Genomic DNA, 17,919 nt, shown 5'->3' with positions numbered 1-17,919 from the left:
TGTCCATTCTAGTTGCAGGCTATGTAGGGAATGGAACAGCTGGATAGGGGAAAAAGGTTGAGCAGCACAATGAGGATGAGGAAGTGAATTGCTGGTTGCGGTAAACAAGATAAATCTTTTTTTAAAGTCTCTGGACCATTCTATAACATTCCATTTACATAAAACATTTAGATTTGGTTGTAAAAACACAAACCTATCCTTTAGGTCAAGACTGCCCAACCCTCTTCCTGGAGATCTACTGTCCTTTATGTTTTCAATCCAACCCTAATTTAGCGTATCTGATTCAGCTAGTTAAGGTCTTGCTGAGCAGCTAATTAGTAGAATCAGTTGTGTTACATTAGGGTTTGACTGAAAACCCACAGGACGGTAGATCTCCAGGAAAAGGGTTGAACTTTACCAAGTATAAGGACATTTTTGCCCAAAAGATCGTTGCCTCTGCCAGGAGGCTGACACTTGCCTGCAAGTGGATCTTCCAGCAAGACAATAAGCGCTAATCAAAAGCGCTAATCAAAATCCAAAAAGAAATTGTTAATTGACCACAAAGTCAACAATTTGAAATAGTTATCTCAGTCTCCGGACTTTAACACCAATGAAAACCTGTGGTTTGAATTGAAGAGTGTACTCCATGAGTCCAAACAAAGGACATCCAGGATCTGGAAAGATTATGTATGGAGGAAATAAATTTAAAAAATTGTAGCATAAAATATAAATTCAGCAAAATAAGAAATGTCCCTTTTTCAGGACCCTGTCTTTTGAAGATATTTCGTAAAAATCCAAATAACTTCACAGATCTTCATTGTTAATAGCGACTAGCAATCCCGTATCGCGTAATCATAGCCTCAAGCGCATTACCATAACGCAACTTTTCCTATTCATGAAAATCGCAAATGAAATTAAATAAATATATTCAAACACAAGCTTAGCCTTTTGTTAACAACACTGTCATCTCAGATTTTCAAAATATGCGTTACAGCCAACGCTAGACAAGCATTTGTGTAAGTTTATCATGGCATAATGCTATGCTAGGCTCTGCTGGCAGCAGGCAACATTTTCACGAAAATAAGAAAAGCAACCAAATGAAATAATGTACCTTTGAAGAACTTCAGATGCTTTCACTCAGGAGACTCCCAGTTAGATAGCAAATGTTCCTTTTTTACAAAAATAATATTTTTGTAGGCGAAAAAGGTCCCGTTTGTTCATCAGTTTTGGCTGAGAAATTGACCAAAAAATACTTCAACTATAACGCCAAACTTTTTTCAAAATTTGCTCCATAATATCGACAGAAACACGGCAAACGTTGTTTAGATCCATCCTCAAGGTGTTTTTATCATATGTATTCGATAATATATCCGTCGAGGCAGTTGGTTTCTCATAAGAAGCGATTGGAAAAATGGCTACCTCAGTATTTTACACAAGGTTTTCTGCGGGAGACAACATGTGACCACATGCCATATATGGTCCCTTACAGCCATTCTTCAAGGGAAATGCCTAAAAAGACTTCACAATGCTGTAGATACCTTGGGGAAAACGTGGAAAACATAAGCTCATTCGTAGCTCATTCACAGCCATATAAGGAGTCATTGGCATGAGGCGGTTTAAAAAATGCGGCACTTCCTGATTGGATTTTTATCTGGGTTTTGCCTGTAACGTCAGTTCTGTGGCACTCACAGACAATATCTTTGCAGTTTTGGAAACGCCAGAGTGTTTTCTTTCCAAAGCTGTCAATTATATGCATAGTCGAGCATCTTTTCGTGACAAAATATCTTGTTTAAAACGGGAACGTTTTTCATCCAAAAATTAAAATAGCGCCCCCTATATCCAACTGGGTTTAAACACAGTTTCCCATTTAATGAACATGCACCTGTGGAACGATCGTTAAGACACAAACAGCTTACAGACGGTAGGCAATTAAGGTCACAGTTATGAAAACTTAGGACACTAAAGAGGCCTTTCTACGGACTCTGAAAAACACCAAAAGAAAGATGACCAGGGTCCCCGCTCATCTGTGTGAATGTGCCTTAGGCATGCTGCAAAGAGGCATGAGGACTGCAGATGTGGCCAGGGCAATAAATTGCAATGTCCGTACTGTGAGACGCCTAAGACAGTGCTACAGAGAGACAGGGTGGACAGCTGATCATCTTCGCAGTGGCAGACCATGTGTAACAACACCTACACAGGATCGGTACATCCGAACATCACACCTGCGGGACAGGTACAGGATGGTACCAACAACTGCCCGAGTTACACCAGGAATGCACAATCCCTCCAGCAGTGCTCAGACTGTCCGCAATAGGCTATGAGAGGCTGGACTGAGGGCTTGTTGGCCTGCTCTAAGGCAGGTCCTCACCAGACATCACCGGCCACAATGTCGCTTATGGGCACAAACCCACCGTCGCTGGACCAGACAGGACTGGCAAAAAGTGCTCTTCGCTGACAAATCGCGGTTTTGGGGTGATGGTCAGATTCGCGTTTATCGTAGAAGGAATGAGCTTTACACCGAGGCCTGTACTCTGGAGCGGGATCGATTTGGAGGTGGAGTGGTCCATCATGGTCTGGGGAGGTGTGTCACAGCATCATCGGACTGAGCTTGTTGTCATTGCAGGCAATCTCAACGCTGTGCGTTACAGGGAAGACATCCTCCTCCCTCATGTGGTACCCTTCCTGCAGGCTCATCTTGACTTGACCCTCCAGCGTGACAATGCCACCAGCCATACTGCTCGTTCTGTGCGTGATTTCGTACAAGACAGGAATGTCAGCGTTCTGCCATGGCCAGCGAAGAGCCCGGATCTCAATCCCATTTAGCACGTCTGGGACCTGTTGGATCGGAGGGTGAGGTCTAGGGCCATTCCTCCCCAGAAATGTCCGAGAACTTGTAGGTATCTTGGTGGAAGAGTGGGGTAACCTCTCACAACAAGAACTGGCAAATCTGGTGCAGTCCATGAGGAGGAGATGCACTGCAGTACTTAATGCAGCTGGTGGCCACACCAGATACTGACTGTTACTTTTGACTTTGACTCCCCCTCTGTTCAGGGACACATTATTCCATTTATGTTTGTCACATGTCTGTGGAACTTGTTCAGTTTATGTCTCAGTTGTTGAATCTTGTAATGTTCATACAAACATTTACACATGTTAAGTTTGCTGAAAATAAACGCAGTTGACAGTGAGAGGACGTTTAGCCCAGTATTTGTATTATTTATTTTAGACATTATTTTTTAGCAACATGACATCTTATTAAGATCTATTCATATACACCCCCAGGAAGAATATGACACTTAAAAAGAAATCTCACAAGTGAGCACTAAGATATGGTCATTTTCACATTTTCATAAATTCTTAGAATGTTTGGGAATTACGTATACCAAAGCATTTGTGAATATTCTATAACAATATAGAGTGGGAATGCGGCCGTGCATTTGGACAATCAATAGACATTGCAGTAAAGAAAACGTAATAAAAACCTCTGTCTCGTCCAGGACTGGAGTCTACGCAGACCAGTGCGCCATAGCCAATCAGAGCTAGAGTAGGCCTTTATGCAAACAAGCCATTTGCCACACTGGCCTGCCATCATACACTTTAAACTGGACTGTGTGTTTCCAGGTAGTTGCAACAGCGCGACTTTAGATCATTAGAACTCATTAGCCAAAAGCCACAAAATACACCTGAATGGATTTCTGAAAATATGTACAGTAAATACCGTGGGAGTCCTCTTACATCTGGGAACTTTGAAGTCCTTTTTATCAAACAACCATTAATATGTAGGCTCTCTCAGTTATGCACATCAACAACTAATGCTAGCCAGAGCAACATGAGCTAAAATCTAACGAAGCAACATTAGATAAACCCTCTCAAACATTTTCAGCTAGCTGGCAGTCAAAATCGCACTGATACACAATGGGTAAGTGTATCCTACTTGTCCTTCTGCAGCTGTAGCCTACTCGTCCTTTTGCTTGTCCCAAGCAAGCACACAAGCTAACTGGCTAAAGTTGACTAGCTTGCTATCTAGCTACTTCCAGACACAAACGAGAGAACACCTCACTCTGACCATTTTATTCACCCTAGCAAAGGTGGTTAGGCTGTTTACATGTTATCTAGAGCGGTCATGACTAACACATTTTTTTTGCCTACGTTTACTTATACCGGTCATATTCAGCGGGTGTTGCTCATTTTTAAATTCATTAGTTGTTCGGCACACTCAGACGAGAGTACGCTGAAGTCGGAGTAGATGGCCAGTAAATTTGCAAACGCAAGAGATATGCTAACTGTGATAACAGTCGTTCAAATTCTTTCTAGCTAACCAAATGACACCTGCATCTCTAGCTGTGTATAGCCACCAAAAAAAGATATCAGGGGAAACTAAATATTGAAACATGTAAACTGAAACAGTGGATCCTGAATGGAGGCAGCAAACAATGTACCAGGCCAGCTGTGATTTACAACCTAATAACAATATTTTTTGGACTACCAAGAAATGTATTGGTGAATTATATTAATCATGCATTAAACTGCATCCAGCCAACGACGTTGCCAGAGTACTAACCACCGGTCCTGGGATTCATCATTGTGCACACCTGGCACTTATCATTATGCACACCTGTTAACCATTATGATTCACACCTGGACTCCATTACCTTCATAATTCCCTCCCCTTTATATGTCACACTCACCAGTGTTCACTCACCAGTTGGTATTGTTCTTGTGTATTGGCGGTCTGCCTTATGTTAGTGTTGTGTTCTTGGTTTTATGAAAACGTTGCACCTGCTTCCGACTCACCGCCCCATCATTACAGAATACCAACTCAAAATATGGAATGGAAGCAGCAGGACAACCGGACATCTCCCAGACGATCGATGAACAAGGTGACGTTCTTCGTCAACACCATGATCAGCTGGCTCAACTTGGGATGGCCATGGAAGATGTTCTCCGCAGTCTACAACGTCTCAACAGCGGAGGATATTCTAGGGCCAGTCTATCCAACGAGTCAGCTGAGGATATTCTAGAGCCAGTCTACCCACCGAGTCAGCACACCAGCCCATCGCTCAGGTCAGCGATGCCCGTCTATCCCTCCCAGAGAAATATGACGGGAAACAATCCAAGTGCCGTGGCTTCCTCCTTCAGTGCTCCCTCTATTTCGCACATCAGATGGGAGCCCCCTCCACCGTGAGACCTAAGGTTGCCACGGTTATTTCTCTGCTGACTAGGCGGGAATTGGAGTGGGCTACAGCCATCTGGGTGAGAGGAGAGGAGGAGCTTGAGTCTTATGAGGGGTTCATGGCTCTGTTTAAATGTATTTTCGATCATCCCTCAGAGGGCAGAGGGAGGTGCGCTTACCTTCCGGACAGTAGCAGCTTCCAGTGGATGGAATCAGCTGGCGCTCAGCACGTTATTTAGAGGAGGTCTGCATGAGGAGGTCCAGACGGAACTGGCCTGCCGAGATGACAACCTCACCCTGGACGCACTCATTGCGATGGCCATCCATCTGGATAACCTCCTTCGGGAGCATCGGCATCTTCATCGCTTCTCTCCCTCTTTCGGCGAGTGTTCGGGATCAGAGCCTGAACCCATGGAGGTAGGGGTCACATGCCTTCCAGCGGTGGACGACTCAGACGGGCTCTGTCTGTATTGTGGCCAGGGAGGGCCCAAGCACCAGCGGTGTCCGTTACTTCAGAATCAGGGATCCACTAGAGCAGAGGGACAGTCACGTGATGTTACATCACCTGGACCATGAGTGAGTATTCCATCTACTGCTCTTCCTGTTAGACTCTTTGTAGTACCCTTCACTCTGGCTGACTGTCCCTCATTCCCCATGTCTACAGCTTTAGTGGATTCTGGTGACAGTGAATCAGACCCTTGCCTCCTCTCTCAATATTACATTTACATTTACATTTAAGTCATTTAGCAGACGCTCTTATCCAGAGCGACTTACAAATTGGTGCGTTCACCTTAAGACATCCAGTGGAACAGCCACTTTACAATAGTGCATCTAAATCTTTTAAGGGATGGGGGGGTATGAGAAGGATTACTTTATCCTATCCTAGGTATTCCTGAAAGAGGTGGGGTTTCAGGTGTCTCCGGAAGGTGGTGATTGACTCCACTGTCCTGGCGTCGTGAGGGAGTTTGTTCCACCATTGGGGGGCCAGAGCAGCGAACAGTTTTGACTGGGCTGCGCGGGAACTGTACTTCCTCAGTGGTAGGGAGGCGAGCAGGCCAGAGGTGGATGAACGCAGTGCCCTTGTTTGGGTGTAGGGCCTGATCAGAGCCTGGAGGTACTGAGGTGCCGTTCCCCTCACAGCTCCGTTAGGCAAGCACCATGGTCTTGTAGCGGATGCGAGCTTCAACTGGAAGCCAGTGGAGAGAGCGGAGGAGCGGGGTGACGTGAGAGAACTTGGGAAGGTTGAACACCAGACGGGCTGCGGCGTTCTGGATGAGTTGTAGGGGTTTAATGGCACAGGCAGGGAGCCCAGCCAACAGCGAGTTGCAGTAATCCAGACGGGAGATGACAAGTGCCTGGATTAGGACCTGCGCTGCTTCCTGTGTGAGGCAGGGTCGTACTCTGCGGATGTTGTAGAGCATGAACCTACAAGAACGGGCCACCGCTCTTATTACTACATACCCGCTCTCCTCTTCTTTTCCGGTTCAAGGTCTCGATTGTCGGCCTCTAGGATCCAGAACAATCACACACATCACCCTCACCGTGGAGCCCAATCACCAGGAAAATATCCCCTTCATCACCAGTGCACCAGGTCACAAGAGCATCCTCTGCTTACCTTGGCTTTAGCGCCAAAACCCTACCATCTCATGGTCAGGTATGAGAATCACTGACTGGTCACCTGAATGCCGGAAGACCTGCTTCCCTGTCCCCTGTGGTTCCACATCGGTTGAGAGTTCTGTGGTTGCCCTCCAGCCCAACATCCCGGAGGAATATCAGGATCTAAGGGAGGTATTCTCCAAGACCCGCGCTACCTCTCTCCCTCCATATCACCTCTGGGACTATGCCATTGACCTGTTTTCCAGTGCTACACTGCCGCACAGACACATCTACCCTCTGTCGGGGGCTGAGACTCAGGCCATGGAGGACTACAATTAAGAGGGGCTTCAACATGGTTTCATCCACAGGTCCACGTCCCCTGCGTCGGCTGGTTTCTTCTTCATGGCCAAGAAGGAGGGGGGATTACACCCTTGTATCGATTAACGTGGACTCAATGACATCACCACAAAATATTGTACCCTCTCCCGTTGGTGCCATCGAGCAGCTCCGTGGGGCCCGGTTCTTCACCAAACTGGACCTGCGGAGTGCCTACAATCTCATTTGCATCCGGAAGGGGATGAGTAGAAGACGGCATTCAGCACGATGTCTGGTCACTACGAGTACGTGGTTATGCCCTTTGGCTTAGCCAATGCTCCGTCAATGTTCCAGGCATTTGTCAACGAGGTGTTTAGGGACGCGGTAGGACGTCAGGTGACTGTTTACACCGATGTCATCCTAATCTTCTCGACCAACCTGGAAGATCACATCACTCACGTTTGAGCAGCCCTGGAATGCCTCTTGGCTAACCACCTGTTTGTCAAGGCGGAGAAGTGCCAATTCCACCAGAGGGCTGTCTCCTCCTTGGGCTACCAAATAAGCCCGCAGGGAGTGAGGATGTAGGACAAGAAGGTAGATGCGGTAAGGTCATGGCCAGTCCCAACCACCAAGGGGTTACAATGGTTTTTGGGGTTTGCCAACTTTTACCGCCGCTTCATCGGGAACTTCAGCGCCGTCACCGCCCCTCTCACCACCCTCCTCAAGGTTGGGTTGGCCTCCAGCAGCTGACGAGGCCTTTCGTCTCCTCAATGGGCGTTTCACCTCCGCCCCTTTGCTGAAACACAGATCCCATGCTACCTTTTGTGTTTGAGGTAGACCGTATCTACAATTCGGAGAGGGTCCTGTCCAGAGGGCACCCATAATCCCATCCTCCTGAATCTTGGGTCCAGTGGTTTGGAAGATAGATATGGACATTCGCCAGACTATAGAGAGGGAGCCTGCACCCAGATATTGTCCTCCCACGTGCATCTACGTTCCCACAGGGATAAGGGATCGGCTGCTGAACTGGGCACACAGCTGTTGTCGCTGGATATCCAGGTATTTCTCGCACCATCCAGTCCCTCACTGAGAAACACTGGTGGCCCACCATGGTGCAGTATGTTACACGGTATGTCAACTCCTGTTCCGTGTGTGCTCAAACCAAGTCCCCCCGGAATGCTCCAGCAGGGAAGCTCCTGCCGCTTCCCGTGCCTCAGTGACCTTGGCTTCCCGTCCATTGTCAGAAGGAACAGGCAGACCGTCACCGCAGTGAGACCCCTGTGTTCCATCCTGGGGATCGTGTCTGGCTCTCTACCAGGAACCTCCCACTCTGCCTGCCCTGCAAGAAACTGATCCCCCAGTTTGTGGGGCCATTCAAGGTTCTCCGGAGGGTGACATACAGGATACAATTACCCAGTCACTACCGTATCTCACCCTCTTAACATGTCTCCCTTCTCAGGCCAGTTGTTCCTGGTCCCCTAGCTGATGCTGTCCCTCACACCTCCTAGACATCAAGGAGGACCCGGGGTACGCTGTCAGATCCTTACTGGACTCCTGACGTTGTGGGGGTCTGCTCCAGTTTCTGGTGGACTGGGCAAAGTATGGCCCAGAGGAGCGGTGTTGGGTTCCGGTGGAGGACATTCTGAACCCCAACATCATACGTGATTTACCCCTTCTCCAACCGGACCAACCCGCTCCTCGTCCTCGGGGTTGTCCCCCTGGCCGGCGTCGTCCTGCAGCTGGAGCCACACGTTAGCGGGGAGGGGGTACTGTCACGTCTGCACCTCCCCTCCGGCGCACGACGTTGCCAGAGTACTAACCACCGGTCCTGGGATTCATCATTATGCACACCTGTTACTCATTATAATTCACACCTGATTCACATTACCTTCATAATTTCCTCCCTTTTATATGTCACTCTCCCATGTTCACTCACCATTTGGTATTATTCTTGTGCATTGGAGTTCTACCTTATGTTAGTGTCCCGTTCTTGGTTTTATTAAATCGTTGCACCTGCACCTGCATCTGACCCACCGCCCCATCATTACAATACGTCATGGAATGCTGAGTCAAATGGAACCAATTTTTAAAACCTCTTATTAAGTCGTTTTTGTGGCAAAAACTGTGAATTTGATATGACTGATATGATTGTCTGTTAAATATCTGCAATGTAGTGAAAATGCTGTCATTTCCACTTTAAGGGTGCTAATAATTATGGACCCCACTGTACATTAGAACCACTGTCAGTGTTATCAATTATGGACCCTTTAAAAATAATGAATGTCAGCCAGGGTCATATTAATTGTCAAGTAAATAAATTATCTCCCTAAAGAGGACGATGGTGTAAGTGTGGCCATTGCTGATGAGAGAGCAAGCAGCAACCTCCCTAGGTATCATTCATTGTGTTACCTTCCTCCCACCCAGACTTCAATAAAGCAGGATTTATCTGCCGGCTGCTTGTATCACAGCTCCGTGTTAATTCGTCCTTGACCAGAGAGTCATTACATTGAAAGTCGCCAAGATTAAGTCTTTGAATTATACTGTTGAGAGGAGTGCTGAGAAAGCTCATTACTGTTGAAATAGTGAATTTGACTCTTTTTCCAGCCTTTTTTAAAGCAGAGGTGTAAGCTAACTTTGGTAAAACATCTGTCGGACTGAAGTATATTTTAATGCAGCTGTGTGATATTAATATACTTTAAGTTAGTGCACACTGCATATAAATCAAATGCAGTAAATACATTGAGTATACCAAACACTAGGAACACCTTTCTAATATTGAGTGGCACCCCACCTGGCCCATGTTGACTCCAATGCTTCCCACAGTTGTATAAAGTTGGTTGGATGTCATTGGGTGGTGGACCATTCTTGATACACATGGGAAACGGTTGAGCATGAAAACCCAGCAGCATTGCAGTTCTTGACACAAACCGGTGCGCCTGGCACCTGCTACCATACCCTGTTCAAAGGCACATATTTAGTCTTCCCCATCCATGTGTCAATTGTCTCAAGGCTTTAAAAAATCCTTCTTTAACCCGTCTCCTCCCCTTCATCTACACGGATTGAAGTGGATTTAATAAGTGACATCAATAAGGGACCGTAGCTTTCACCTGGATTTACCTGGTCAGTCTATGTCATGGAAAGACAAGGGGTTCTTAATGTTTTTTACACTCAGTATTTCTTTGGTAAAAGGTGGAACATATTTCAGTGTCTGGTCATGTCTCTTGGAGTGCTTGTTAAATATGCACCGTATGTTTTGTCTCTTTAGACTACCACACTGATTGGCCTGTTAAAGACAGCCCGACTGCTGCGATTGGTGCGTGTGGCCAGGAAACTGGATCGTTACTCTGAGTATGGAGCTGCTGTGCTAATGCTACTCATGTGCATCTTTGCACTTATTGCTCACTGGCTAGCCTGCATATGGTACGCCATTGGCAATGTGGAGAAGCCTTACCTGGAGCACAAGATTGGTTGGCTCGACAATCTGGGGGTCTCCATTGGCAAGAGGTATAACTACAGTGACCCTAGTTCTGGGCCCTCCATCAAGGACAAATATGTCACCGCACTTTACTTCACGTTCAGCAGTCTAACCAGCGTGGGCTTTGGGAATGTCTCCCCAAATACCAACTCAGAAAAGATCTTCTCTATCTGTGTCATGCTGATCGGCTGTGAGTCTGAACTATCCATTGTGTAACTTTTGTCCTTAAATTGACGAGATTGATTGTACAAATCAATGCATATTATGAAAACACGAAATAATTGTACCCCTGCCTTTACATATGTGTGTGTTGTTCAGCCCTCATGTATGCCAGCATCTTCGGTAACGTCTCAGCCATCATCCAGCGGCTGTACTCTGGCACAGCAAGATACCACACCCAGATGCTCCGGGTTCGAGAGTTCATCCGCTTCCATCAGATCCCCAACCCACTAAAGCAGAGACTGGAGGAGTACTTCCAACACTCCTGGACCTACACCAACGGCATCGACATGAACACGGTAAACAGAACAGAACCTCAAATCAGCATACCAACGTAGTTAAATCCTCTTTCTTGCCAATGTGATCCTTGTGCAAAATGCTTTTAAAAAAAAACGTTTTTATTTTTTATTTCTGCTTTTCGATTGGAATAACATCTACGCTGGTAAGAGCAGGAGGTATATATTATATATTATTATATTATATACATATTATGTGAAAGTATGCACTGTAACTATTTCCATTTTCGCTTAATTGCTTGACATCTTTGGCTTTCAAAACATATTATAATATTTGGCTCTCAAAACATCTCATAATAGCCCATCATGTGTCGACAGAAGACAAATTAGCAACACCATAAACCACGACCATTGTCATTGTCATCATCACCACTTTTCTTTTCAGTTTTTGAGTGAAGTGTTTCAGTTTCCATACAATCTCCTGTGTTCTGTGTGCCAACACTGAGCATCCACATGCATGCCGGATTCTCATTACAAGAGTGCCTTGCGCTGAGGCTAAGGGCATATGTCACAGGTTGGCTTGCATGTGGCTGCATGAGCTTGCTGAAAGGATATAGTAGTGTTTTCTTCTTTTGAAATCAAATACAATTTTATTCGTCACCATGCTTCGTAAACAACAGCTGTAGAGGAAGAGTGAAATGCTTACTTATGGCCCCTTCCCAACAAAGCAGAGTAAGAAAATAGAGAAATAACAGAAAAGTAAAACATATAATAATAAATACATAATGACTAACGATATCTTGGCGATATACACGGGGTACCAGTACCGAGTCGATGTGCAGGGGTACGAGGTAATTGAGGTAGATATGTACATATACTGTAATTAAGTGACAGTAGCAGCAGCATTATGTGATGAGTCAAAAAATGGTGTGCAATAAGGGTCAATCCAGATAGTTAAATAGCTGACCAAATATTTACCCGGACTAACTACACTGCAAGACCAAAAGTATGTGGACACCTGCTCGTCGAACATCTTATTCCAAAATCAAATCAAATCCAATTCTATTTGTCACATGTGCCGAGAACAACATATGTAGACCTTACATTGAAATGCTTACTTACAACCCTTAACCAACAATGTAGTTTAAAAAAAATAATTATAGAAATCAACAATAAAATAACAGTAGCCAGGCTATATGAATGGGGTTCGAGTACAGAGTCAATGTGTTAATATGGAGTTGGTCCCCCCTTTGCTGCTATAACAGTCTCCCCTCTTCTGGGAAGGCTTTCCACTAGATGTTAGAACATTGCTGCAGGGATTAAGTCTTATCGTTTTGGGTGATCAAGCCTACCACTGTTGTGTCATCGGCAAACTTGATGATGGTGTAGGAGTCATGCCCGGCCACCAAGCACGTACCCTTGAGGGGCCCTGTGTTGAGGCTCAGCGTGGAAGATGTGTTGTTGCCCACTCTCAGTCCTAGGGTCCTTAGCGTAGGGATGAGCTTGGAGGGATGTACAGGTATTCAGTGAACACCGTTCTCACATAGGTGTCCCTCTTGTCTGCGTGGATTAGGGCAGTGTGGAGGGAAATAGAGTTTCGTGACATTATTAATGTAATGACTGCTATTAATCAAATAATTACCTACTACATTTAATTATTACTACATTAAATTAATCATGTAACAATTAACTCATTAGGAATTTGGGGCACCACGGGAGCAGTTGTTTACAGAGGTACTATCTCCCAACTTAAACTCTAAAGATTATATAAATATCAATAAGAGTCAATTATGAATTATTGCCTCAGTCTCATTTTTGGATATCTGCACAAACCCTAACCTAAGTATTGGATCAGCGATACACAAATTGGCTTGATTATTTATTTACTGACTAACTAAATCATCACACAGAATATGTAAACACACACAGCATAGGTTATTGATTGCATACATAAAAGAATGAAAACAGGTCCCTAGTGGACTAGCAAAAGCATGACCGTTTGGTTACACAATGGAAAGAGAGGGGTATGTACATATATGTACATACATTTGGAAATAACACTCACCGTAACCAGAATATATAGCACCCTAACAACTGCTCATTCGGATTAGAAATGCAATATATGTTTACGAGTAGATTATATTTCCCTGTCGAAACCACTCGATCCGTCTATGGGAAGTGGTTCGATGTAAGTCTCTGGTTGTCCACTAGAGGTCACAATGTCCTTCTTAGTTGTAGGCTTTTTCTGTCTTGGAGTGTTCATTAGAATAGATACCTCAGGTGGTGAGAGGGATCTGTTCTTCCCTCATCTTCAGTCAAATATCCTAGACTACTTTACACACAGAGATGTAGACTGTGAATGTTTGGTCTAGTCTTTAACTTCTTCACTCGTTAAGAGTTTGAGGGTCTTACCATTTTCAGCCGTGTAGCCACCGCTCCACGCTGTCTGGTCTTGTAGTTTTAACCATTTCAACGTGTGGGCCATGACCTCACGTTCTCTGGTCTAATATAAATTTCATTCTGTACAGCACTTTGAGATATCAGCTGATGTACGAAGGGCTATATAAATACATTTGATTTGATTTGATTAGTGAGTCCTTTTAAGCACTCTGGTCTTGGAGGGTGTTCCCTCATGTTGACACGAACTCTGAGCTCACTTGTGCCCAGTCAGTAGCCATGCCCAAGTTTGCATGAAACACATTTAGAAGGCTAAAATCACATTGCTATTTTCACAACAGTATTCTCATGTTTTTTTTATCATAGCATTTAGATGTAAACCTGATATGTACAGTGTGAAAGCTCTTAAAGTTACAATGTTTTCTTTCTAATCCTTTTTATGACATCACAAACTAGACATTCATTTTCCATATTCCATCTCTCATCATTCCCAACATTCGAATGTTGAAATATATTGTCCCAGTGTCCTTTGTTTTTTGTTGTAGTTTTGGGCAGCAAACTCTTCATAAGACACAAAGACATTCCAATCACCCAAACTAGAAACCAAAAGGAGTCGGCCTGCTGCATTACAATTTACGATTGACGTGAGGTGTCATAAAACCCCCACATCAACCCCCCTCTCTGAGGGAGACAGAGCTCTGTAGAGCTGATCCAGCTGTAACCGGATCTTTGGATCCTCACAGGAGAGTCATGACAAGAGATTGTGTCATCTGTGGATCTGTTGGGGCGGTATGCAAATTGGAGTGGGTCCAGGGTGTCTGGTATAATGGTGTTGATGTGAAACATGACCAGCCTTTCAAAGCATTTCATGGCTACAGATGTGAGTTATACGGGGCGATAGTCATTTAGACATGTTACCTTGGCGTTCTTGGGCACAGGGACTTTGGGGGTCTGCTTGAAACATGTAGGTATTACAGACTGGATCAGTGAGAGGTTGAAAATGTCTGTGAAGACACTTGGCAGCAGGTCAGCGCATGCTCCAAGTACATATCCTGGTAATCTGTTTAAAATGTCTTACTTACATTGGCTATGGAGAGTGTGATCATCCAGAATAGCTGGTTCTCTCATACATGGTTCAGTGTTGCTAGCCTCAAAGCGAGCATAGTAAGCATAGGCATTTAGCTCGTCTAGTAGGCTTGCATCACTGGGAAGCTCGCGGCTGGGTTTTCCTTTGTACTCTGTGATAGTTTACAAGCCTTGCCACATCCAATGAGCGTCAGAGCTGGTGTAGTAGGATTCAATCTTAGTCCTGTATGGACGTGTTGCCTGTTTGATGGTTTGTCGGAGGGCGTAGCATGATTTCTTATAAGAGTCTGGATTAGTGTCCCGCTCCTTGAAAGCGAGAGAGACGACTTCGTCAATGCACTTATTAATTATGCCAGTGACTGATCTTGTAAACTCCTCAATGCCATCGGATGAATCCTGGAACATATTCCAGTCTGTGCTAGTGAAACAGTCTGGTAGCTTAGCATCCGCTTCATCGGACCACTTCCGTATTGAGCGCGTCATCGGTACTTCCTGTTTCTAAAAACGTACAGTATCTTTCATTGTGAAAAAAGGTCTGAACAGTCTGTGTGAGTGTATACAGTAGTTACATTTGCATCACTTTACATCACTGAAACACTTCATTATCATAGTAATTTACATGTGGGCCAACAGAGGAATAGTTTATCCTAGGTTCATTCCTATGTATTGTAAAGGTAAGTATATCCTTTTATTGTTTTTGTCACTACAGGTAGCCTACTTTAAATTCCAGGAGATGAAAACACTTTTGAGATACCGTAACCATTTGAGAAGGGTGATCATAACTATGAAAACAAATATATAAAACCCAATTGGTTGACTCAAGAGGTGATCCACGTTGGCTGCATCCTATAATTCTTCAATTTCTCCACACATACTGTAGGTGTTAAAAGGATTCCCTGAGTGTCTTCAGGCAGATATCTGCCTCCACCTCAACCAGGATCTATTGGAGAGCTGCAAGGCCTTCCATGGAGCTACCAAGGGCTGCCTGAGAGCCCTGGCCATGCGCTTCCAGACCACCCACGCCCCCCCAGGGGACACCCTGGTCCACTCTGGAGACGTCCTCACCGCACTTTACTTCCTGTCTCGGGGCTCCATAGAGATCTTGAAGGATGACATTGTGGTGGCCATTCTGGGTAAATGCAGTTGAACTATAAATAGAAATGGGTGTTGTTTTCCTGGTCAAATCATTTTTGTTTTATTTTTAAATTTAACCAGGTAAGTCAGTTAAGAAAAGTATATTAATTACAATGACAGCCTACCAGGGAACAGTGGGTTAACAGCCTTGTTCAGGGGTAGAACAACATATTTTCACTTTGTCACTTAAGGGATTCGATCCTGCAACCTTTCGGTTACTGGCCCCATGCTCTAACCACTAGGCTACCTGTCGCAAATAATATACTAGTTGTTAATGGAAAATTCCACCCAAAAACAATCTTTTTGTATTTGTTTTGCATGTGAGCAATCAACTTTCAAAATACAGAAATACAGACGGTAAGATAAATTTAGCATCACATCGGGTATATTGCATTTAGCATCATATGATGCAAAACGCAGCATCACATGATACAAAATGCATCATACCGGCTATATTTCTGTATTTTGAACATTTTTTAAACATAATTGCTCACACGCAAAACATTTTGGGACTATATCAACAACAGGACAATGAAAAAAAACACCAAAAGATAGTTTTTGGGTGGAGTTTAACTTTAAGGCTAAGAGTTTTTCATGACCATGTGATCTGAGCAGTAAAAACTCCAGGCTCTTATACATGCTGATTGGAAAACATGCTAATGCTTATTGGTAGCTTTTTGAGGCATGACAAGACACATTGCTACTTACTGTACTGTCAGGGCAGTATTGAAAGGACCCAACCAAGTGGAGAACTGTGGTTGGTGAGACATTTTTCTAACAATGGTTTCAGGAGCACTTACTCTGGCATGAGCATTAATATTACAATTCATTTCTTCTGTGTTTATACAATTAAAGCGGCCATTTGTTTTTTGCATGTTTGCTGGACGGGTTGATTTGAATTATTGATTCGAATGATTCCGTCCTAGACCATGTAGGGTCTTCGTGCTCGTATGATATTTGCAGATATGTTGCGCTAGATGTCAGCTCAGGCAGGGATACACAGTGCCACCTCCCAAAGGAAAGATGGGTGGTTTTTCAAACACTGATCCACTGCAGCAGACCTCTTGTTCAAATCCAACAACTGACTGGAACAATGTGTTCTGTCTAGGCTACCCGGAATCGTAACATTCTCCTCGTAAGCTTAAACACCTGAATGTATTTTATACCAGTTGTCTTACCTGGTTATGATTTTACCTCTCACATTTAGACAAGAACCGTGACTAGAGAAGTTAGAAAGGCTTCCATTCCTAAGGTCCTGTCTGCTAAGGCATTAGGACTGTTCATCAGACATGATGGAGGCTCTGACATTTCTATTAAGTGCCACTGTGTGAGACTGTTTGGCAACTTCGAAGAGCAGTGTAATGCTAGTTTAATAGCTACAAAAGTGAAGGAACACAGAACAGAGGCATATAGCTAGGCTTAAAGGGGTAGTTCACACAAATGACAAAATTACATAATGGTTCTCCTTAGTGGCCGGAAAAAATCTTACCATGCTCTCAGCAGAGCATTTTAAGATTTGCAGCCATTAAAAGAGCAGTGACAGCCATTTCCCTTTGCTCTTTGATATCGCAAAACAGTCTCACACGGAACCGCTTCACGGAAATGTCAGAGCCTCCACCCTGTCTGATGAACAGTCCTAACGCCTTAACAGACAGGACCTTGGGAATAGAAGCCTACCCGACTTCAGAAAGAAAACTCTGCATAGAGATATGTTTAACCGTTTGTTCAACAGTGCAAGCTCTACCAATCCCCCTTGCATGAACACATAACCTAACAGGTGGAGGCTGGGTTGCTGATGGGAGCAGGAAGCCAGGCCAGAGTAGCGGTAAGCAGCATGCAGCCGCAGGTTGAGAGAGCAGACCCGTAAAGCTTAAATACCCACCCAATAAGGTAGGAGTGATTCATTACTAGCCTCTAATTGGTACCATCTCAGCTGATGGGTCAGCTGGGCGGGGCACTCGGGTTTCCTTTCTGAACCGGCTCCGCTTAATTTCAGAAAGAAAACGCCATGTTGAAAAATGTTTAACCATTTGTTCAGCAATGAATAACGCAAGATTTCCCAATATAGGCTCTACTCCTTCAGGGTAACTCACTGCCGGAGCAAAGCATCCATTATAAGATATAGCCTACGGGCAGTGGGTGCGGTAAACTATCCCAATCCCCCAAAACTGCAGAACTTGACGCCAGACGCTTATGTGTAGCTATGGCAGAAGCGCCGTTGAAAATATTATCATCGAATGACCCCCTAAAGGAATCCTATCACGCAAATGAATCTAAAGTAGATGGTTAATCATACGTGCATACTGAGC

The 17,919-nt window shown here is 44.6% G+C and overlaps 1 protein-coding gene across 1 annotated transcript in view; it reads left to right on the top strand.

The window, feature by feature from the left end:
* The window catches only part of LOC115116274 (potassium voltage-gated channel subfamily H member 7-like), a 97,199-nt gene that overhangs the window by 48,583 nt on the left and 30,697 nt on the right, over positions 1–17,919 (top strand). The window contains exons 8-10 of the mRNA XM_065012426.1: positions 10,329–10,728; positions 10,857–11,056; positions 15,357–15,609. Of these exons, the coding sequence (XP_064868498.1) occupies positions 10,329–10,728; positions 10,857–11,056; positions 15,357–15,609 (853 nt within the window). The remainder of the gene's footprint in view (positions 1–10,328; positions 10,729–10,856; positions 11,057–15,356; positions 15,610–17,919) is intronic.

The sequence above is a fragment of the Oncorhynchus nerka genome, linkage group LG3, assembly GCF_034236695.1.
Source record: "Oncorhynchus nerka isolate Pitt River linkage group LG3, Oner_Uvic_2.0, whole genome shotgun sequence".
NCBI classification, from domain to species: domain Eukaryota; kingdom Metazoa; phylum Chordata; class Actinopteri; order Salmoniformes; family Salmonidae; genus Oncorhynchus; species Oncorhynchus nerka.
The sequence above is the reverse complement of the archived record's forward strand: the minus strand, read 5'-3'. Positions and strand labels throughout refer to the sequence as shown.